At 30.2% G+C, this 24,829-nt stretch overlaps 1 protein-coding gene and 1 pseudogene across 1 annotated transcript; both read left to right on the top strand.

Annotated features, from left to right (window-relative positions):
- Positions 1–3,045: 3,045 nt before the first annotated feature.
- LOC137810079 (octanoyltransferase LIP2, mitochondrial-like) lies at positions 3,046–4,298 on the top strand (annotated as a pseudogene).
- A 16,206-nt stretch (positions 4,299–20,504) lies between these two features.
- On the top strand, positions 20,505–22,941 carry LOC137810078 (transcription factor MYB44-like). The gene has a single exon (XM_068611201.1). The coding sequence runs from the start codon at positions 21,468–21,470 to the stop codon at positions 22,401–22,403; it is 936 nt and encodes a 311-aa protein (XP_068467302.1). The 5' UTR covers positions 20,505–21,467; the 3' UTR covers positions 22,404–22,941.
- The last annotated feature ends 1,888 nt before the right edge of the window (positions 22,942–24,829 follow it).

Genomic DNA, 24,829 nt, shown 5'->3' with positions numbered 1-24,829 from the left:
TTTCGTAAAACCTGATCAAGAAATGTATTATGAGGGTGCAAATTATTCTTAAAATCCAAATCCAAAAATTGTTACAAAACTCAAATTCAGACTACTTTCTCACATGCACCCACACTTCTATTTAAAAATTAAAGAAATATTTTTGATATTTCACGTTAGTTATATTATAGGGTGGAAGTTAGAATTGAACTAAACAATTCAATTTTTGGTACACCAAACTGCTTATTTCTCTTAAAAAATTTAGCAAAATTTATTTAAACTAACAAATGAAAATTACTCTAAGTATAAAATAGATTAGAATTTATTACATTTTTTTCTCAACTTTACTTTTAGATAAACGATGTACAGACATTGAATTTGATGATGTGTACTTTTGCTAATATATATGTAGTGTAAGGATAGTTTCTATATAAGTTTTATAATTTCATATTTTCCCTTCTAATAAATGCACAGGGCATTGTGAAGAAATGGTCATGAAAAGTGAGCTGACCTATATTAACGTAGAAGAATACTTTTTACGGCTTTTAATTAATAAATTCACGAAAATATTATTTTATAGAAAAAATATATTCCTAACATTAGATGGAAGTACGGTTTCGACTTATATAAAAAATTCCCTAAATTATACAAAAATATTAATAACATATTACTTAACACAATTTATGTATATTTTGATAACAATAAATATAATTTCATGGTTTTATTCGAACTTACATGCATGGATTGTTGATGAATCATAATATAAAAAGAAGTGTTAAATTTAGAAAAAACGACATGTTAAGAAAATGGAACAGGTATCAATTCAACTGTGAATTTAAATTTTTATAAAGCATATCGAATCTATACAAATATTACTGAATTAAGAACTAAGTGATATGTACATAGGAAAATATTATGCACCATTCAAAGACATGCTCTCACCTTAGAGGAACCCACAGATGAACCATAGAGATGAATCCAGGACGTGAGATGAACAAGCTATACGTAACTCAAGTCCCTACCACAAATTATGATGGCTTACGAATCTCTCCAACCACACTACACTACACTCTCTAATGGCTCGCTTTCTTTGCTTTTTTGTGAATGGAGGAACCACCTTCATGCTTCGTGTTATATAGCCAGCTTCATTCCACACCCACCTACCTCACCCACTGCATTCACTCACCTTTCACACTTTCACAGTCAAACGATTCCTGAGATAAGTCAGGAATTTGAAGCTTCCATGTGGCATGCATGCAGGGGCACTGTTCAGCACAAAAGCAAGGAAACCAAAGTAACTTACTATAAATGACGTGACACTCCCTCTCTTGAGCTCAACTTTCTCTTCATCTTTGGAAAGAATTCAAATCCACTCCCATTTCTCTTTCCTTCCATCCTCATCCGCAACAATTCATGGATCCAAATGGAGTGGTGTTGTGACTTCCGTCGTCGCCAACATGACCACCTCGGAAGCAAATAACCCCTAAGTGATATGTACATGGCAAAAATAAATAGTCATTAAACAAACATGGTTTCAGGGAAGATGAATCTGCCAAATATGGTGAGGGATATAAGAGGTAGAAAGGTGGGTGATGAATATAAAGAAGGAACAAGTTAACAGTTAGTAGTCATTATCAAATGAAGAATATATATAAAACTGAAGAATATGTATATGCAAAAAAAGGAGTACAAGAATTATATGGAAATCACATGGTCCTACCAGATTAAAAGGAGGAGGGTGCCTACTAAGTCAAATACTAATGAATAATTTAATAATGAGAGTTTTTGATAAAAAGTTATTTATAAATAAAAAAAATATTATTTCAATGTGAATGATATAGATATGAGTTTCTCAAAATTTTAAATAATTTCTTATATGCATTAAGATAAATTTTTTATAGATTTTATCTGTAGATAGTCTAATTACATGTTTTCCATAGATGAGTGTCATAATTATTATTATTTTAAATTTTATTAGTATTATTAGTATTCATGTTCTTAATTTTATTATTGATAATATTATTTTATTAATATTAATAATATATTATTAGAGGAAATCAAACTTGTGTGCCATAATTAAATATAGAACATTTAATCACTACAATAGACATTTGTGATCATAACGTCAATAATTTTATATATAATCTCCATATTAATTTAAATTTGACGATGAAACAAAAAGTTATGATAAATGTATTTAAATTGTTTTATATTTCAAATATATGCGGTTGAACTAATTTTTTAAATAAGTTAGTGAATACTATTTTATTAAGCGTGTAATAAGTCACTCATCATGTCAATGATTATTTCAAGAAGTTTTCCTAAAATTCTAGATATGAACTTTAGTATCAATATTATAAATTTAAATTATTTAAATAAAACTATTTAGATCATCTAATAAATTAGTTATTTTTGAGAAAGTTGATTCTTCATACTTTTACTCATCCAATCATTGACCTTCTCACATGTTGATTATTTTTAACAACTACAACAACATTAATTGTTTCAGTTAGAGCCACTTGAAAATACAAATCAATTAGGTGAACTTAATTAAGTTTGTTAAATAAAACAAAAAGAAAGAAAAGTAAAAAATAACAGGTTTTATTAATTATTTTTTATTCTATTTTTTTGTATTTTTTTTTCAACAAAGCATTTTTAACTTTATTTTACTTTTTATCCACCTTCCCTTATCATTTTAATTTTCACATTCTTTGATAAAAACAATTAGGTGTGTAAATGTAAGTTTCGGTCCTATTTGGGAACTTCTCGTTACAACAGTAAATAATTATACATATATAATAAATATTATATTCACTAATTTTTTTTTAATTATTATATTCTGTGATATTATATTTTAGTCTAATATTAAATTGCAAAATACGTCTAAGTAAAATGTGTGCATGCAATCTCTTCTTATCAATGTGAAAACATAAAAGATAAGAGCCTGGGAAACATAAAAACCTGAAAAAAAACTATACATATATATATATATAGAAAAAAGAAAAAAAAAACTATTTTAACACCTTGTATTTTTTTACATATATTTAACAATTATGTATAATAATAAAATATTAAATTAATTTATTTAAGTTAAATATAAATTAAATTCTTACATAAAAAAATTAATAAAAGTAGTTGTTAAATTGAAGTATATTCTTACATAGATCTTACAATTCTTAAGACCAGTCAAAATCCTTCAAACAATTATATGGAATAAGGGATAAGAAACCCTTAGAACCTTAACAAATTAGGGCCCACAACAGCACAACAGCCAACAGCCCGTCCCATCACGTCACTGTCCCGCCAGCGGACCACCACCGCTCTTCACGTCACCGCCGCGCAAAACCGCGCACAGCCGCACCAGAAACCCTCCCCACCGTGCACTGCACTAGTCCCCGTCACACACCGTCGCGTCGCGCGTCACCAAAGGCACACACCGCCGCGTCGCGCGTCGACAGGACCAGGTCTGCTCACTCCGCGCCGCGCCGCCGCAAACTGCGTAGCGAACGACCGCGAACTCCGCAAACTGCAGCACCGTCACCGCCGCAGCAGATCTACAATTCGCGCGTCGCCAGAGTATGTCGTTCCACCATCACAAGACGACCTCGCGTCCTCACGCCTGATCTGCACAGCCCGCGCCGCCGCAGACACCCTACCGCAGCACCCTAGCGCCTCCAGAAACCCTAATCGCAGGAAGAGGGAATGAGGGGTTTGCGAAGCCTTGAGGTCTGGAAACTAGGAGTTGTCAACTATATTGATGCATTGAAACTGCAGGAAAAACTGGCCTTGGATAGAAAGCTTCATAGGAGATGTGATACTCTTCTGACTTTGCAACACCCCCTACATACACTGTTGGCAAAATGCAAACCGTTCACAATTTGTTGCTGAACTTCACTACACACAAAGGGGAGGAGACATTACCTTTCATGGTCCCCACCAAGCCATTTTGTATCCTATAATCGAGTCAACCATGATTGAACTGGCTGCAATGTATGGCGTGAAAGCTTGTCCTGGACAAATTGGTGAGACTGGGGTATGGGTTGGAGAAAGGAAGATAGGTGCTATTGGGATCACTTCTCATGGGATGGCATTTAACATTGATCCTGATTTAAGCTACTTTAGGCACATTGTTCCTTGTGGAATTGCAGATAAAGAAGTAACATCTTTGAGAAGGGAGACAAATGTTGTCCTTCCCGAGGGAGAAATAGTACAGGAACAATTGATTTCATGTTTTGCCAGAATCTTTGGTTATAGAAACCTGATTTGGAAAGAGGATGCTTCAGTATAATTTGATAAAGAAATTGAGTGAGATTCAGTTATTTGAGCTAAAATTGAGGATGATTCAGTATAATTCTTTCATTCTTTTTCAAATCTTTAAGTTAATACAATTCTTCCTTATACTTTAAAAAAAAAAAAAAAATGAAGTATAACAAATAATGATAGGCAATTCCATGTCTTACACATAAGATCTATCATATTATTCTATTAGTTGATTATTATGAATTCTTTAATGTAAATACATCAGAAACTTTAATATACATTTCATAAAATAGTAAATTTTGAAAGAATCCCTTTCCCTAAAATTTTAGATTTGAGATATTTTACTGCAGAATGTGACGAAGAAATAGGATAAAATTCGACTCTAGCAATTTTGGTGGTATCTTTAATTATCTAATGACCATGTATGTTATTTTAAAGAAAAAGACTTTATTGACACATACTTACCCAATTGGATTTGGTGGAATATGTTTTTCGTTTTCAAGTAGTGCACAATTTTCTTAACACAATTGTCTTAATTGTTATTTATTATAATTACTTAACCTAGTTTGTTGGTCATAGAGACTGAATGACATAACTTGTTTGATATACACTATTGATGTCTCACGATGAGCGTCAATTGTACATGTATAGACATATATGGACTTAGATACTACCTGAAACTCGATGTAATAATTGTCTTTGATTCCTCGTTCGCTCCTCCTTCGTCCTTCTCAATACTCTTTTATGTTTGGTTGAGAGTTAACTTGCAAAAGTTTCTCCGACGATCAAGTAATTGTAAGAAATTATGTAAATTAATTTTTATAAAGTGACTCACATGACTTAGAGTTTGGGCTTTGGGCCCAAATATGATTTAATAATAATAATAGAATAAAGGTCCATTGGTTAATGTGAGAAATATATATATCTGGTGATATACCTAATGAAAACCTACATCTGATGGAGATTGGGTACTAAAGGCTATAGGGTTATGTCTCTGCAAATAATAGTTGTCTCACTGTTAACCATCACGAAAGTGTGAGACAAAAACGGAATTGCAAGAGATAGATTGGGATAAAGGAGATAAAGTAACTGCTCAATTAGGATATCACTCATGGATCAAGGTAAGTGCCTACTTCTTCACTTTATGTTTTGTGTGAGAATCATGATATGATAAGATCTATATGTGAACACATTATTGTATGTGTTTTAATTTACGTTCATTCATGTTCTGACTTACATGTGGTATCATAGCCTAGTTGCTCATTTTTGTGATTCTCCATTACTGTTTTTCCAAAATTTGAAGAACCCTAATTTTAAAAATTATTCCCAATTTAAGAACCCTAATTTAAAATTAGGGTTTATAAATTAAGGTTTTCATTCCTCTATGATAGTTCCCTAATTGTCCTAAATCATCAAAATTAAAGAACCCTAATTTTAATTAATCCCAGTTGAAAAACCTTAATTTTAAAATTAGGGGTTTATGGAGTGTGCCTCTTTATGTCCTTTTTTTTTAATTCAATTGAAGAAAGATGAAACTGCAATCATCTTTTCTCAGGACACATTTAGTTATGGTTGACACCCCTTTGATGATAAAGTGAAAAATGGTGGCTGTGTTTTTTTTTCTAGGGTTTTATGATAAAGTGAACGGGGAATTGTATTATAATATAAAATAATGATATTTGTATTATAATATAAAATAATGATATTTATATTATAATATAAAATAATGAAACAATATATAAATAAATAAAATAGTGAGAGTAATTCTCTGCACCAAACGCCATGTTTCTTTATTTTTATTTTTATTTATTTTATTTTGATTAATGTTTCATTAAAGTTTTAATGATTATGTTCATTAAATTAAAGTTTAATTAAAGTTTTAATGAAATTTTATTATATTTTAATGTAATTTTATTTGCATTAAATTAAAGTTTAATTAAAGTTTTAATGAAATTTTATTATGTCATAATGTAATTTAATTTGCATTTAAATTAAAGTTTAATTAATTGATTGAAAGTGAGGAATGAAAAATTATATTTCCGCTTTATGTATTTAATTTTAAATTGAAATTTTGGAATTACTTGTATGATGGATTTGTAATCACCAAAGTGATCAAATCTTTAAGTTTTATTTAATTCCAAATTATGGATGAAATTTTATTTCATATAATGATATTATTTATGGAATTATTTGTATGATAGATTTGTAATCACCAAAGTGATCAAATCTTTAAGTTTTATTTAATTCCAAATTATGGATGATGAAATTTTATTTCAATTAATGATATTATTTATGGAATTATTTGTATGATAGATTTGTAATCACCAAAGTGATCAAATCTTTAAGTTTTATTTAATTCCAAATTATGGATGAATTTTATTTCAATTAATGATATAATTTCTGGAATTATTTGTATGATAGATTTGTTAATCACCAAAGTGATCAAATCTTTAAGTTTTATTTAATTCCAGATTACTGATAAATTTTATTCCAATTACCTATAGAATGGATGCTAAATTATGAAGTATATGGGTAAATGGAAATTCATTATTATAGGGCATTATGGATCACCTAAAGGATGATTAGTTGTCCTTATAATTAATGGATGTGATTGTTGGTAGTGAGTATGTGTTATTAGTTTTGTTTGTATATCCAAAGATAACAAGTGTTTCTAGTTAATGCATACATCTTGCCAAATAAAGTTAATACTATTAGCATCATTATGTTTTGTGTATTAATGGATCTCTCAAAGGAGAACGTTAGTATACATAGAATGTTTTCTGAATCTGTATAGTATGTTTAATTTATGACTCAAAGTATTAATGTTAAGCATGTGTGATCAAGTATTGTTCCTGTATCTTTATGCGAATGAGCATAACAAGTAATATTAAGTCTGCTCTTCCCAAAACTGATGGTGCAAAAGAATTTATGAAATTTGTGGAAGAGCGCTCCCAAACTACTGATAAGTCTCTTGTTGGGACATTAATGAGTATATTAACCACCATGGAATTTGATGGTTCTCGTACTATGCACGAACATGTCATTAAAATGACTTATATTGCGGCAAGACTTAGGTCTATTGGATCTGGTACTCCTTATGATGGATTATATAGATTGAATCTCGATAAACTATATGTTGAAACTCTTATGACCTCGCATCATAATGTTGGCACTAAACGAAGTTTGGTGAATGAATGTTCTGCTTTCTTGTGGCACAAACGTTTGGGACATATTTCCAAGGAAAGAATGGAGAGATTGGTAAAGTATGAAATACTTCCAAGTTTGGATTTTACTGATCTGAATGTATGTGTGGATTGTATTAAAGGTAAACAAACAAAACACACAAAGAAGGGAGCCACAGGAAGTACTCAGCTTCTTGAATTATACACACTGATATATGTGGACCTTTTGATGCAAGTTCTTTCAATAAAGAAAGGTATTTTATCACCTTCATTGATGATTTTTCACGTTATGGTTATGTCTTTTTACTGCATGAAAAATCGCAAGCGGTGAATGCCTTGGAAGTTTATATAAATGAAGTGGAAAGGCAATTAGACAGAAAGGTGAAAATTGTCAGGTCAGATAGAGGTGGTGAATATTATGGAAAGTATGATGAAAGTGGACAACACCCTGGTCTGTTTGCTAAGTTCCTTGAGAGACGTGGTATTTGTGCTCAATACACAATGCCAGGTACACCACAACAAAATGGTATTTCAGAAAGGCGTAATCGAACCTTAATGGATATGGTTAGGAGCATGTTAAGTGAGTCAACTGTACCTGTTTCATTGTGGATGTATGCTTTAAAAACTGCCATGTATCTATTGAACAGGGTTCCTAGTAAGGCAGTTCAAAAGACACCTTTTGAATTATGGACAGGAAGGAAACCCAATTTGAGACACTTGCATGTTTGGGGATGTCAAGCAGAAGTCAGAATATACAATCCGCAAGAGAAGAAATTGGATGCAAGAACAATCAGTGGATATTTCATTGGTTATCCAGCAAAGTCAAAAGGGTATATGTTTTACTGTCCTACCCATAACACAAGAATTGTTGAATCTGGAAATGCACGGTTCATTGAAAATGGTGAAACCAGTGGGAGTAATACTTCACAAAATGTGGAGATTAAGGAAGTTAGAGTACAAGTTCCTTTAACTAGTACCTTTACTTCAAGTATTGTTGTTCCTAATGTAGTTGAGTCACGCAACGATGAAGAAGAACAACAAATTAATGATCATGAAGAAAACAATGAACCTGTAGTAGAACAACCACAAGAAATAGTATTAAGAAGATCTCAAAGAGAAAGAAAGTCTGTTGTTTCAAATGATTATGTGGTTTATCTACAAAAGTCAGAAAATGACTTAAGTATTGATAATGATCCAGTTTCATTTTCAGACGCCGTCAATGATGATAATTCTGATAAGTGGTTAGATGCCATGAAAGATGAGCTTAAATCAATGGCACAGAATGATGTATGGGACCTTATAGAATTGCCAGAAGGATGCAAGAGAGTCGGGTGTAAATGGGTCTTTAAGACTAAACGTGACTCTCATGGCAATATCGAACGTTACAAGGCCCGACTTGTTGCCAAAGGTTTTACTCAAAAGGATGGCATTGATTATAAAGAAACATTTTCACCTGTTTCTAAGAAAGATTCCTTTAGAATTATCATGGCATTAGTAGCTCATTATGATCTTGAGTTGCATCAGATGGATGTCAAAACTGCTTTTCTGAATGGGGATTTAGAAGAGGATGTTTATATGGACCAACCAGTGGGGTTTATTGAAAAAGGAAAGGAACACATGGTGTGTAAACTTAAGAAATCAATATACGGGCTTAAACAGGCTTCTAGGCAATGGTATCTTAAGTTTAATGATACTATTGTGTCCTTTGGGTTTAAGGAAAACATCGTTGATCGGTGTATATATCTGAAGGTCAGTGGGAGCAAGTTTATATTCTTGATTCTGTATGTTGATGATATCTTGCTTGCAACTAATGATCTTGGTCTATTAAGTGAGACTAAGAAGTTTCTCTCTAATAACTTTGAGATGAAAGATATGGGTGAGGCAAACTATGTGATAGGAATTGAAATATTCTGTGACAGATCACAAGGACTGTTAGGTTTGTCTCAGAAAGCATATATTAATAAAGTTTTAGAGAAATTCAGAATGGATAAATGTTCGACATCTCCTGTTCCAATACAGAAAGGAGACAAATTTAGTCTTATGCAATGTCCAAAGAATGACTTGGAACGGAAACAGATGGAGAATATACCTTATGCATCTATTGTTGGGAGTTTAATGTATGCTCAAACTTGTACACGACCAGATATTAGTTTTGCAGTTGGTATGCTTGGTAGATACCAGAGTAATCCAGGATTGGATCATTGGAAAGCTGCAAAGAAAGTTTTAAGATACTTGCAAGGAACGAAGGATCACATGCTTACTTATAAAAGATCTGATCACCTTGAGGTGATTGGATATACAGATTCAGATTTTGCTGGCTGTGTGGATACACGAAAGTCTACATTTGGTTATGTGTATCTTTTAGCCGGAGGAGCGATTTCATGGAAAAGTGCGAAGCAGTCAGTCATCGCTGCGTCCACTATGGAGGCTGAATTTGTGGCATGCTTTGAGGCCACAGTTTAGGCTAATTGGTTGCGGAATTTTATTTCAGGACTTGGAATTGTTGACAGTATTGCCAAGCCGCTGAAAATTTATTGTGATAACTCCGCAGCAGTCTTCTTTTCTAAAAACGACAAGTATTCCAAAGGTGCTAAACATATGGAATTGAAATACTTTGCCGTTAAAGAAGAAGTTCAGAAACATAAAGTGTCAATAGAACATATTAGCACTGATCTTATGATTGCTAACCCTTTAACAAAAGGGTTACCGCCCAAAACATTTACTGGTCATGTTGTAAATATGGACATTATGTTTACTAGTGAATTATGAATGTTGTTAATGCTTATTTGACACTCTGAGCTCATTGCTAAATAAAGTTTCTGAAATTTATGTTGTTTTCTACTTTATGAATATGCATGCAAATTATGTTATTATGGTGTGGAAAACAAATTATGTTGTTATTGATGACAATGACATTATGTTTGAACCTATTATGGATTTCTCACTATAAAGTCATATTAAGGAGAAAGAATGATATAGTAGTACATGGAAGGAAATGTGTTGATTCAAATGACATGTAACCGCCATGACTCTTATTATTTCTGTATTCTTGATTATGAATAATGATAGAACCAATTTATGTAAGGCCTTTTAAATGCACATTTATGTAATTATTAAATCATGAAAGTATTATAACTCATATGAGTCAAGTGGGAGAATGTAAGAAATTATGTAAATTAATTTCTATAAAGTGACTCACATGACTTAGAGTTTGGGCTTTGAGCCCAAATATGATTTAATAATAATAATAGAATAAAGGCCCATTGGTTAATGTGAGAAATATATATATCTGATGATATACCTAATGAAAACCTACATCTGATGAAGATTGGGTACTAAAGGCTATAGGGTTATGTCTCTGCAAATAATAGTTGTCTCACTGTTAACCATCACGAAAGTGTGAGACAAGAACGGAATTGCAAGAAATAGATTGGGATAAAGGAGATAAAGTAACTGCTCAATTAGGATCACTCATGGATCAAGGTAAGTGCCTACTTCTTCACTTTATGTTTTGTGTGAGAATCATGATATGATAAGATCTATATGTGAACACATTATTGTATGTGTTCAATTTACGTTTATTCATGTTTTAACTTACAGTAATTACTATATATAAGAGAGTGTATGATTTATTTGATAAATGCATATCTTACTTCTAGAGAATAATTTATTTATAGTGTTTAGTTATGATGATTATGGACCCTCTTATAATAAGACGAATCTATCCAATATCAGTGTTAATTTATTTTTTGAAAGATTTCTTGATTTTTTGGTTACCTAATTTTGGTAGAATATGTCCCTAATTTTCAGAGTCTATACAAGTGTCTTATTTATTATAACTGCTTTAATTTCTAACTTGATTGGTTGGATATCAAAACCAAATAACATGACTTTTTAGATATCCGTACACGACATAATAGTTTATTTAATCACAATTAAAAGAAAATAAAAAGACACGGAAGTAATGAATTTCTTAAAAAAAATCACGTGTGCAGAGATTTCTCATGGCAGGAAAAAAAAAACAACTAAAAAACCCACTTAAAAGTTGCTTGTTGATATAGATAATTCATTTATCGTAATTAGGGTTTTTAGTATTCCTTGTTGATATCTACTCTTTTCTGTTATATTTGTACATGATTTAGTGAATTATTTTTTAAGTTTTGATGATGTCAAATCAAATTTAATCTCGATCTATATTATATTAGATATTTCCCCACCAAAAATTCCACTTTTTTCTATGAAGGTCTTAAAAATTTTCTCCCCCGTTCATTTTTTTTACACTTTAAAAATATCGATGAATGATTAAATGATAATACTTTAAAAAGTCCTTTTCTTAATTTTCCAAACCATGTACTAATAAGGTTTTTTTAAATGAAATAGCATTAATTTTTTCATACAAGTTTATAATTTTTTTTTCTTTAAGATGCGTGCTTTACATTAAACGAAAAAAACATTATTAAGAAAGTCCTGATTAAGACAACCAGTTAACATCTGTACATTTTTTACCCACAAAAGAGATAATTTATATTTTAATTTAACAATAAATTAATGATTCTTTCACTAGATGAATTTATTTTAAAACAAAAAAAAATGTATCTAATTATGTACAATACAATTTTAAGTTTCATATTATTTAATATTATTGAACGAATATTTGTAATACAAATTGATACAAAATTTTATCGTAAATCTAAAAATTAATTCAATAACTTAACTTTAATCTCAATCCAGTATCAAATACCCATAAAACCTTATAAATAACATAAAAAAAATACATTTTTATTATAGTTATCTATTTCATATTAACGCTAATTTAGATATGAAATAACTTTATATATATATACACTATTTATCATGAAAAAAAAAAATCATAAACTAAAATCAATATCAGTTTAGAGGTTAAAAAAGATGAAGAACTTTCTAACTTTTGTAAGTGGAAATTGTAATTTCATTACTAAATAAAACATTAATCGTTAACGAAGTCAATGTCGAATCGAGGACAATTGAATATTGTGTTAACTGCAGAATGTGGATATGTTAGAGCGATTAAAGAAGAATCCTGAAACTCTGGATGTGAAGTTGAATTGAGTTAGTACTTAGTTCATTGATTGCAACTTAGAAGGAACTAAAGAGGTGGAAACTTAACGACATGGTCATATTTTAGAAGAGTTTGGATATGGTTGGTTTCCAAAAGAACAGCCATGGTAATCATAATATTCGAACTTAGAATATTGTCCTTCATACTCTTATGACTACTTTTTTGTTAGTAGTGGTTCTGTTAACAGTTTAAGATAAAACTGAATAATGACCAACTAAGCTCCCAGAATTGAAAGGATGGTGACCCTCCACCAAACCACACCACCTAAGGCAGGGGACACTGGGCTCCACCCTTTGACAAAAGACCCATATTATTGGAGGACCATCATGTCTCTACTTTCTGCATTCCAAATGTTTCTTTAACAGTTTTATCAAAAACGATTCTCAGATCTATTTTCATACATTTTTAACCTATTTAATTCATGTACTAAACATGTTTATTGCATAAAGATACGATGAAGTTTTATGAGTTAATGTCAGCATTTTCTTGTGTGCTGCAACACAACCTTCCATTTTCACTTCCTCTTGCACACACTTTTGCCAGTGTCAATTTTATGAACTATATTAAGAATAGCATTTAATGCTATTTTTACTTTTATAACCCAAATTCTGGGTTGTTCTTTATTTTTGTTTTCTTTGGCCATGCGCCTATAATTAGCTCCACACCCACTAACATGTATGACGTATCAAAAATGATATCTTCATTTTAATATCCACCGTTTCAGTTCCACGGTCTCTATGATGGCCCCTCTTCTTTAAGCAATCATTATATATTTAGGGTTTTCATCCCCTGCTTCAGATTGCATCTTTCATCCACCACAATATCAAATCTTCACAACAAAACTTTTTTATCTATAGCAATAAATATAATTAAGTTTTCGATCTTTTTATTTAGTTTATCAAAGTAAAAAATAAATTGGGTGGGTGTTCTGGTTAGTGTTTATTACTTTTTTATATATATTTTTTGTTTTACAATTTTATATTTTAATCAACTATTCTTGAAATTCAAATAACTATTTACAATTTTTTTCTATTACATATATAATATTTCTGCTTAAGATAATTGTACATTTTTTTATAGTATTTTTTGTTGTTGTGTTTTAGTGTCACGGAGTCAAAGACAGTATTTGCGTTTATGATACTTATATGGAGTAAAAAATAACATTAGTTTCTAAAAGTTTATAATGATACTATTTTAGAAAACTTTGAATAGGTATTTGGAAGTGAAATTTAAAATTCAAAAAGAATATGAGATATAAATAATAGTACTTTCTTACATTTAAAATAAAAACAATAATAACATTTCACTTGAAGAATATATGTAAAATTGGAATTTTTTTATGGAGAAACTAAAAAGAAAAATCTCTTAATAAAAAAAGACTTAAAAGATATCTTCAATGAAGGTCTTAAATTTTAAAACACGTATCTTACAAGAAAAACCACTTAAAAGCATGTTTGTATAATATATATATATATATATATATATATATATATATATTGAAAAATCTTAAAATGGAAGAGATATTAAGAATACAATAAATATTTTAATAATTACTAATTACTTTTTTAGTTATTAAAATATTGGGAAAACTATTTTTGACGTCTTGGTTATTAAAAACATTTTGGTTTTTATAATTAAATTTAACATTGAATAGTAGTTTTAACATCAAAGGTGAGAGAGTAATTAAATGTATATATTTTAAAAATTAAAAGATTAATTACCCAATTCTTAAAATAAAGAAAGGAAAAATAAATGAGTAGTAAAAGTAGAAATACAAAAAAAGGTTTGATGTAATAAAAATTGTAAAATAGAGAAGATTCTTGCATTTTATAGTTAAAGGGAGTGGAAAAAAAAGTAGAAAAGGAAACGTGATAGAGTAAAATATAAGAAGAAGAAAAAGAAGATTGCGGATATCGAGAATGAAGGCGATACTACAACAAAACGATGCCGCATGGGGGCACAGGAGCGCAGTAGGCTTTACGATAGATAGCGGGAATCGTGGGATATGAATACGAGGGTGTCAGACTCACTTATCATCAAACTATTCTACTCTGCAAATCCCAAACAACTCTAAAATATTAATATTTTATCTTTTTCGCAGTTACAAAAAAAATAAAAACATTTAATTACTATATCCATTCCTGTAAAAAGATATTATAACAAAAGGGATCATTTGCATTAAAAATGATTAAGAAAATTGTACCTTCTTTGTATTATTATTTGTTATTATTATTAGAAAATTGTTGCAGATGGAAACAAGTTAATGCAATGCGATGTAGCTGGCAGTGTGGCCCATGACGTTGCCTCCCAAAGGCTTAATTTCATTGACGGTTCCAAACCCGACGCAACAACAGTTTCCAGTTTCCACCAGACAAACCAAACCTCTCTCCACACACACAGACAACCTCAACAAATAATTGTATTGTAGAGACACAAACCATAACCACTTCCTCAGATTCAGGTTCCTAATCAATCACCTTGCCGGTGCGCTCACTTCTAAAGTTAACTAAATATCTGGTCCAACCAAAACTACCAACAAATACTTGTTAGGATAAATTCAAAATGATTCTGATATCATATTTAAGAAATAGAGTAGTCTAACTTAATTTCATAAAACTAACTCATGAGGTGAAGTTTGCATCCACTTATATACAATGAAAGACTCTAATCTCTGATCGACTGTGGATCTCTAAAATATACTAATTAAAGAGTTATAAACATTATCACTGTTTAACTTTGACTCATAATCTCTAAATAATAAATTTTGAATAATATCTAACTTTAGACTAACCAGATTTAACCAATGATTGAATTAAACAAATAATAAAATAACAAATTCGTGTAATTAACTTGGAAGTAAGAGAGAAAGTGGTTGAGACAGTAGAAAGGAGACATTTTTCTCACATAGTAGTATGGAGTGGAGTGAAAGAAGATATTTGTGAGAAGAAAAAAAAGTGTAGAGGAGTTAAAGGAAGTGTAGAAGAGTTGTGAGAAAAGTGTTGATGTTGAATGAAAATATAGAAAATGGAGAGGACGAAAAATTTAATCACCTAGGAAAACTTAAAAAATGTAAGATTCAAAGAAAGACTAAGTGAAAAAAATTAGTATTCAAAAGTAAATATTTTACATTAATTATGATTATTTTTATAACTCACTAGATGTGTATTTACTTTCTTTTAAAAAATAATAATTAGTTTTATAAAAAAATATTCTTAGACTTATAAAACATATTTTTTATAATTTTATAAGGTAATTAATTGATTTAAAAAGAAAATTGTAAAAAAAATAAAAAATAATAATATAAAAAATGGAATATATTGATGAAAAAAATCCAGTGAATTGTGTACATTAAAATTATAGTTACAATTTTTGTTACTACTAGTTATAAATGTAATATATATATTTTATATCAATTAAAAAGATAAGTAATATAAAATGTAAATATAATATTTAAAAAATTATCATCGCTTGTATTTTTATAATAATTTCTTATAAATCAATATTAATTAGTAACATAAATTCACATTAATAAGAACTTAGTAGTTAAGATATGATCCTTAAACATTACTATAAATTTTACCTTATATTTTTTTTTAAAAAAAAAACATTGTCATCTTTTAAGAGTAAAATATATTTATTTCTTATTAAAATATTTATGTCATTTTATACCTGTAATTTTTTATATAATTAAATAAAAGAATACAATTAGCACGATTTTCATTTATTATTATTTTTTGTTTAATCTTTGTTTCATTAACTTTCTCTTAAACCAAACACATGATATGTGAAGAAGGTAAAGGGATCCACTCTGTATTTGTTAACATATAAAAAATTAGAATATAATTTCAATAATATTATATTAATTTTATAGATTTTTTAATAATCTATTACACTATGTTTTTTAATGTTTTTTTAGTCTTGAGGTACTATTTTATGTTATTTTTCATGTCTTTATTTTGTCTTAATTTATTTAAAATTTGATTAACTTAAAAAATAAATTAAAAGGAGAGAGGAATGTAAAAGAAAAAATGATGCGAAAAGCAGGTAAATTCCCTATCTAGCACCATTTACACTTTTATTTCTCTAACTAACACCCTTTTGTTTTTATTTTCCTATCTAGCACTCTTTTGTTTTTATTTCCATATCTAGCACCCTTTTATTTTTTTATTTCCCTATCTAGCACCATTTCAAAAATAAATTAAAAAATAATAAATTAATTTCTTTTTGATAATTTTAATTTTGAATGCATTAAAAAATAAATATTTTTAATGTTTAAAATAGTTAGAAATATAATTAATAAATAAAAAAAATGTGCTTTTACAAAATAAAAATAAAAGAGTAATAAATTTAAAATGTTTAGTTTAACAAATATTTTTATAAGAATGAATAAAATAAAAAATTAAACTCTACAACAACATAAAAGTTGAATATATAAACATAAATTAGTATTTATTTTTATTATTATTGATGATGTAATTATGTTAATTTCAAGTAAAAAATACATGACATAATTATAAAAAAAACAAAGTTAAATAAGGACTGATATGAACATAAAAGAACAACATGATCGGAAAAAAAAAAAATGTTCATATGGTCAAACACCAAGACACACATAAAGAATATGTCTCAACATTACTAATTGTGCACTCATCGTCATTAATCATGTTTCATTTCGCACAAACTATTTAATGTACCATTGAAGAAAATATTAAATAAATTATCATCTTTTATTTATTTTCATTTTTATGATCAACATATACTTATTTAGTATCGTCTTATATATCTTATATTTATCTTATTTTGATTTATTTTTATATCTTTTATCTTTATCTTAATTTGTTCTGCCTTTATTTTATATATTCTATGTTTTTAGTTATTATTTTTTTTCTACCATTCTTTTTTTTATTGTTGCTGTTTTTATTTTCTAGACTTTTTTTTCATTTTTTGCTTCTCATTTTTAAGCATTAAGTGTAACATTTGCATTAGTTTTTTTTTTAGGATTTTGCATTTAGGATAGACACTTTAATATTAGTTGTGTATCCACTATTAATTAATACTAATTGACTTTGGTTTTTTTATAATTATGTTATGTATTTTTTACTTGAAATTAACATGATTACATCATCAATAATAATAAAAATAAATAGTAATTTATGTTTATAGATTCAACTTTTATGTTGTTGTAGGGTTTAATTTTTTATTTTCTTCATTCTTAAGAATAATAATTTTAAACTAAACATTTTAATTTTTTTAATTTTATTTTATAAAAACTCATTTCTTTATTCATTAATTATATTTCTAACTATTTTAAACATTAAAACTATTTATTTTTTAATGCATTCAAAATTAAAATTATCAAAAAAATAAATAAATTATTATTTATTTATTTATTTTTGAAATGGTGCTAGATAGGGAAATAAAAAATAGAAGGGTGCTAGATAGAGAAATAAAAACAAAATGATGCTAGATAGGGAAATAAAAACAAAATGGTACTAGTTAGGGAAATAAAAGTGTAAATGGTGCTAGATAGGGAATTTACCCGCGAAAAACATGTATTGTATATGTAACAATACCAACTAAAGAATAATATTAAATCAAATGCTAGTTTGTTAAATTGAATTTGAGTTAAGGTGACGAAAATTAGTAACTAATAAAAGATGAAATTTTTGTAAGTAGGTTTTTTTTCTTCAAATGTTATGAATGTGGAAAAAATAGAGAATTCAGATGAAAAACATAATCCAGTATCAAAATTATCAATAATGAAGATCAATGGAATGGAAGGGACTATATAATTATAAACAAATAAAAATTCTGATTTATAAATACATTACTTGTATTTTATAATAAAGATTTGATTTGAACTATTAAATACTTAATCAAAACTTAAGTTAAAAGATGGATAAGCACGTGAATTATTATAATTTTTTCAATTATTTTGTTTGAATAATTTAAATTCAAGTATTTGATCTCTTTCTCATACTTTTCCAAAATTTATTTACATAAAAAAAAATTATTTACTTCCATCATTACAGACATTTTATCATTGTTTTAGTTTTCTATTTCAATAAATATCTTTATTTTTATAATGTTTGTACATATTCAATTTATAAAAACCTAATACATGTAGAATTTATCATATAAAAACAAAATGTTGCGTTACGACATGAATCTAAAAAATGCATAGTGAGTGTTTTAATGGTGGCTAATGACTTTTTAATAATTCTAGTCTATCAATTTTTTTCAAATTCATTTTCGTGGAAGAACACTGATGCCCAATAATTTATTGATAGTGATCATTTTAATTTTAAATTTTCCTATTCATTTTGATAAAAACAGTTATACTAGATTAAATATTTATTAATGGTAAGTATTTGAAAGTAATGGTTTCGAACCATAAGTACATTTGTCCATTATCATTGAAATAAAAAAATTGATTTCACTTTAAACACCAACTAGTTTTAACCTTCCAAAATGTATTTTATAATTAATTGTTTTTTACTTTAAAAATATAAAAATACAAATTATTTTTTAATTTTAATAAATATATCATCGCACCTTTGTATAATATTTAAAAAAAACTTATTTATCAAAAGAATTACAATATTAATTTAATTTTTTAATTTTAATAATTAGTTTCATAAGTAAAATTTACTTTAAATACAATCATCAAATCAAATAATCCACAACATCTTTATTGTCTCAAGTATTGAATGTTTGTTATGTGAAATTGTCACCTCTTAGATAATCTTAGTATATTTCATTGTAAACTAAGATAACTTAGATGACTCTTCTCTAGAATCATTATTTTCAGCTCTTCATCAGTATGTATGCATATCGAATATCAACATCTCATATTTTTCAATCATAAAATCCTTAGTAGACTTTAGTGTAATATCCTCTAACTTTTTTTCTTAATTATTTCAAATAAATTATTACTTATGGTTAACTTACCACAACTAATATGGCTAACATGAAATTTCACTCCAGATTCATATCCCTAAAATGCTCAATCAATTTAAACTACCTTTCCATTCATGAAATTTAACAGATGCTCATTAAGAGTTTCAAACCTACCAAAAGCTTAAGGGTAACTTAATATGCACCACAAAGTCCTGATAAAAAAATATAACTATATCATTAGGACTTTGAATTTACAGAGATTAACTTTAAAGCTAAAAGAGTCACATGCAAAGGCTATGTAGAGACAAACCTAACAAGTTCAAAATTTGACTAAAAGAGAAGAGCAAAAATGAATTCACTCTATTAAAGATTTTGATTGACAATCTTGTAATATTCACTGAAAGAAGACTGATGACGGATTCCGATTGTCAAACTGATGAGCGAAGATGTTAGAATTTCATACAAAAGACAAAAGAAAGGAACAATGAACTTTAAAGAGATGTGATTTTAATTTTATATAATCTTTTAATTTTAATGATAAAATATTCAGATGTGATTTTAATTGTATCATTTCTATCCAAGACTACTTTTCTAAGTTCTTACAAATATTGTTTAAAAAATTAATGTTTTATTTTGGAAACTTACACAATAATTTTTATGGACAATGATCATCTACTCTTCATAAAACTAATATTGTTCGTGTTTTCAACATTTATTTATTTTAAATAATTTATTTATTATTAACATATATATATGTGTATGTATTGGGTTATGATTTTCAATTTTGGAGAAGCAGAGGTTCTCTTAACCAGGTACAGGTAGGACTTTAAGCGTGGTGTTTAATAAAAAAAAGGTTTGAATGGATGAAGAATTGTTGTAACGATGTTATTGTTATAGCGGGTAGAAGTGGTTGATGAATTACGATAGGAGTGTGGTATTTATGGAATGAGGAAAGAGTATTTGTTCTTGGAGAGAGAGAGAGATAGAGAGTGTGTAGTACATGTAGGACGTAGAGTAACAGAAATGGATACGGATGTGTTTGAGCGTAATAAATAATACATTTGGTTTGAATAAGAAATAGGGAATAGGGGATGGTATCCGACAATGTAGTCCCTCGCCCTTTCCCCATGTCTTTGTATAATCTCCACTCCCAAATTACGAGTTAATTAATGATTAAAAAAAATGAGAGGGAAGAAGAGAGGAAAGTGAAGGAGGAGGGGGTTCCGTACAAGAGGATACAGAAATGGAAGTGAGCGGCACGTGTGAGTGAGTGTAGGGAGATGGAATAGGGAATAGGGAATAGGAAGAATAGGGAATAGGCCGTTATAGGATGATATGGTGGTGGGGTGGCAGGTATAGAATACAGCCTGGACTGACACAAAAGCAGTAATGATTCGCCTTCTGATTCGGCGATCAATCTTGTCGTTTTTGGCCACCTCACCCAACTCATCTCTTTTCCCCCCACAACAAGACGAAACTTCAAAATCCCACACCAAATGCTCTACAGCCTGGACTCCTCAGTCAAACTCATACCATACCACAACCAACCGTTTTCATCGTTATCTCCCTTCTCTTATTATTACCCTTCTCTTAACCCTCAACCCTCAACCGCGCATCCCAACAAATTTTTTTTTTTCATTATTTTCTCTAATAATAATATTAGGCTCTTCTCCCCAGGCAAAGCTCCAGGGTATAATTAATAGGAGCGTTGAGTGTGTAACAGACGCGCTCTTCCTCTTGCATGGCCAAATCATTTTTCCCTCTTATTTCAAGAGAGCAAAAAAGAGGTCACTTAGTTCTGTAAATGGGAGCAGCTCACAAGTCGACGCGTGTCTTGTGACAGCTGTATCCCAAATCCCAACCCAACCGCTTCCCTGGAACAAGCGGTACCGATTGCCCATAACGCTCGCTGACAACTCCAAAACCTAACTTGCCAAACCGGTGTCCTTTCACCCTCCCCCTCTCACATATAAGGAAGCAGAGGAAGCAAATACTCCACGCCACAGGAGCCTGGAGCCTCCCCCATTTCTATTTCCTTCAACGTATTTATGAACACAGGCGTTGTTCTTTCCAGAAAGGACATGGACCGTATCAAAGGCCCATGGAGCCCGGAGGAGGACGAGGCTCTGCAGAGGCTCGTCGAGAAGCACGGTCCCAGGAACTGGTCCCTCATCAGCAAGTCCATCCCTGGCCGCTCCGGCAAATCCTGCAGGCTCCGCTGGTGCAATCAGCTCTCCCCCCAGGTCGAGCACCGGGCCTTCACGCCCGAAGAGGACGACACCATAGTCAGGGCCCATGCTCGCTTCGGCAACAAATGGGCCACCATAGCCCGCTTGCTCCAGGGCAGAACCGACAACGCAATCAAGAACCACTGGAACTCCACGCTGAAGCGCAAGTGCGCCTCTACCATGATGGACGACCACCCTCCGCCGCTCAAGAGGTCCGTCAGTGCCGGCGCGGCCATCCCCGTCTCCACCGGCCTCTACATCAACCCTCCCACACCCGGTAGTCCCTCCGGATCCGATGTGAGTGAATCCAGCGCGCCAGTTGCCTCCCCCTCACACGTCTTCCGTCCCGTGCCCAGGACCGCCGCGGTTCTTCCTCCCGTAGAAACTACCTCCTCCTCCTCCAATGACCCTCCAACTTCCCTTTCACTGTCCCTCCCCGGCGTCGACTCTTCCGAGGTCTCCAATCGGGTAACCGAGCCAGCCCATCCCGTACCCCCGCCACAGCCCTCGAACACTATCCCGTTGCTGCCAATGATGGCTGCTCCGGTGGCGATGGTGCCGCAGTTGAAGCCACCGGGGTTGGGGGCTTTCAATCTGAGTGCGGAGTTTTTGGTGGTGATGCAGGAAATGATAAGGAAGGAGGTGAGGAGTTACATGGAGCGCCAGAATCCGAATGGGATGTGTTTTCAGGCAGCAGAGGATGGCTTTAGGAATACTTCCGTCAAGCGAATTGGGATTAGCAGGGTGGATTCGTAAATATAATCAGAGAATAGTTGGGATGAGAGAAAATGTTGGTTTGCTCCTCCTCCTGCAAATGGGAAAAAAAGAAGCAGCTTTAATTTTTTTTTTCCTGTCTTTCTTTATCATCAAAATTTCTAGGAAATAATTTTGGTCAATGTACAGTCAGTAAGAGAACTCGATCCCAAGAGAAACGAGACGGATTCGATGGATTTCCTTTGGAAGAAGCGGAGAAAACTAGGATGGATGGAGATAAATAGATGTTAAACGAGTCTGAGAAATTTGTGTAACTGTTCTTATGGTCTCTTGGTCCTGTTCTCAAGTGGAACAAAAAGAAAAAACATGCTTAGAATAAACAAAAATCCTTCAACTCTATTTTCCTGCTTGGCAAACATAAATTTCAATCTGGGTTGGGTTCTGATTAAAACAAGTTAGGCATGGGGTCTTCATTCACACGCAACAACAGGGGAAACTTGAGTTGCTGAACTTTGTAGTAGTTAAATTAGTTTAGCCAAGGGAATATTACTGAATCGATGCTGCTTTCGGTCTGTGTGCAGTTTGTGTGTCGGGACCTAAAATAGACATATAGTTTTATGGTTTTTATTTATGCATGAGTTGAGGGTTTATTGGAGGAATTGCAGGAGCAAATTTGAACAAATATATAAAACTGGGTGAAGACAAGAATAGCGAGTGATTAAAGATAAAAAGTGATGATCTTGAAGAAACAGTTCAGTAGAGAGTGGCCCCCATGTGTTCTGAGAGATAAGATTGAGTTGCTGGTACAGTGCATACACAGAACGGTAGAGGCTGGGAAGAAACAAATCTTTCTCATGCATCAAACGTTGAAATATTGTGCTTTCAAATATGATGTATGAGTTGAAAGAGTGGAGTTATACAATTGCATAAACAAAATAAATTAATAACCGATGATGCGCTAATGCATTTAGTTATAACGGTTTCAAGCAATGTAAAAGCTAAACCAGTATATCCCACACTATATTCCAACTATAAACAATGATTCTAAACCACTACTTTCATTTTATTTTATTTTTCACATCAAACCACATCAATGACATTGATAGCCAAATTAAGCCACCATATCATTCTCCTAATTCAATGACTTTATTTCATTTCAGTTGTTCTATCATGGGTTTTTTTTTCAACCATGATTATGAGATACATTAATTTCTTTTAAAATTTACAAATAAAAATTTCTAACATATCCATGTGATTTATAGAAAAAAAAAATGGTAGATATTGAAAATTAGGTTACAAATATGGCAATGGGGAACTGGGTGATGATTTTGTTGAGGTAGGTCCAGGATTTGGGTGTCTGAGACATTAAAAAGAATAGTGTGAAATGGTAGAAAACTGAATTAGGAATTGATTTATATATATCCGTAATAATTTGGTAGATTCGTTGAGGGGAAAGATGATGTTGGGAAAAGTCCAAAATGGTGGCCACTTGGTAGAGAGAATAGGAGAAAGAGGTAGACCAACATCCAAACCAACGTTTGTGGGAGAAAAGAAAAATAAAACTAATTATGCATTATGTAATAAAACACTTTCGGTAGACAGTGGAATTTAGCTCATCATTTATACTTTATTTGGATTTATGCTTTATTTGGATTGAATGATGCATATCTGGGAGAAGAAAATGATCAATTTAAGGAAAAAAGAGAGTGAAAGTTAAGATATTCAGGAAGAGTGGAGGACAAAGGTATTTGATCAGCTGAAGTGAAGACGCGGATTTGCCAAAACACAAAGTTGTGAAGAAATGTTAGTAAAGACACCTGTGCATACCCAAAAATACAACAACAACCCTAATTTTATGGTATAACTTTACTTTATTTTTAATATTTTTTAATGTATAATTGATTATGTAGTATTTTATAAATGATAAATAATTCGTTATCAGACATAATTGATATGTAGTGTGTTGATGGATTTGATGGTTAATTGTTTTTTATTGAATTCATTATTATTATAAAAATTATTAGATAATTAATAGTATTATTTAAATTCAATACAATTTTTTTTCTAATTATATTTTATAAAACTACGAATATTTAAATTATTTATTTCTATAATTTAAAAAAATTATACATATTCATCATTTTTTATCTAATTTTTTTTACAATTATGAATATAAAAATAAAATTAATGCAAAAATAATTATTTTATGATGATTTAGTATGTTTTTTTTTTATAAATTTACGTAATTTTATATTTTTTTTCAAAGTTAATTCCTACAAAGTTATCATAATATAATTATAAGTAACTAAAATTCATAAATAAATAAATTATTTTTTAAAAATTATTTAAATATAACAGTGAAGTTGTATAAATTTAGTATTATTTTTATGATAATTTTTTAATAATATTAAGTAACTCGTATTTTTTCTAAAAAGAAATTATTAAATGGTATTCAAAATAATGTACAA

The sequence above is a fragment of the Phaseolus vulgaris genome, chromosome 2 (genome assembly GCF_000499845.2).
Source record: "Phaseolus vulgaris cultivar G19833 chromosome 2, P. vulgaris v2.0, whole genome shotgun sequence".
Lineage (NCBI taxonomy): Eukaryota > Viridiplantae > Streptophyta > Magnoliopsida > Fabales > Fabaceae > Phaseolus > Phaseolus vulgaris.
This window is presented reverse-complemented; position numbering and strand designations above follow the sequence as displayed.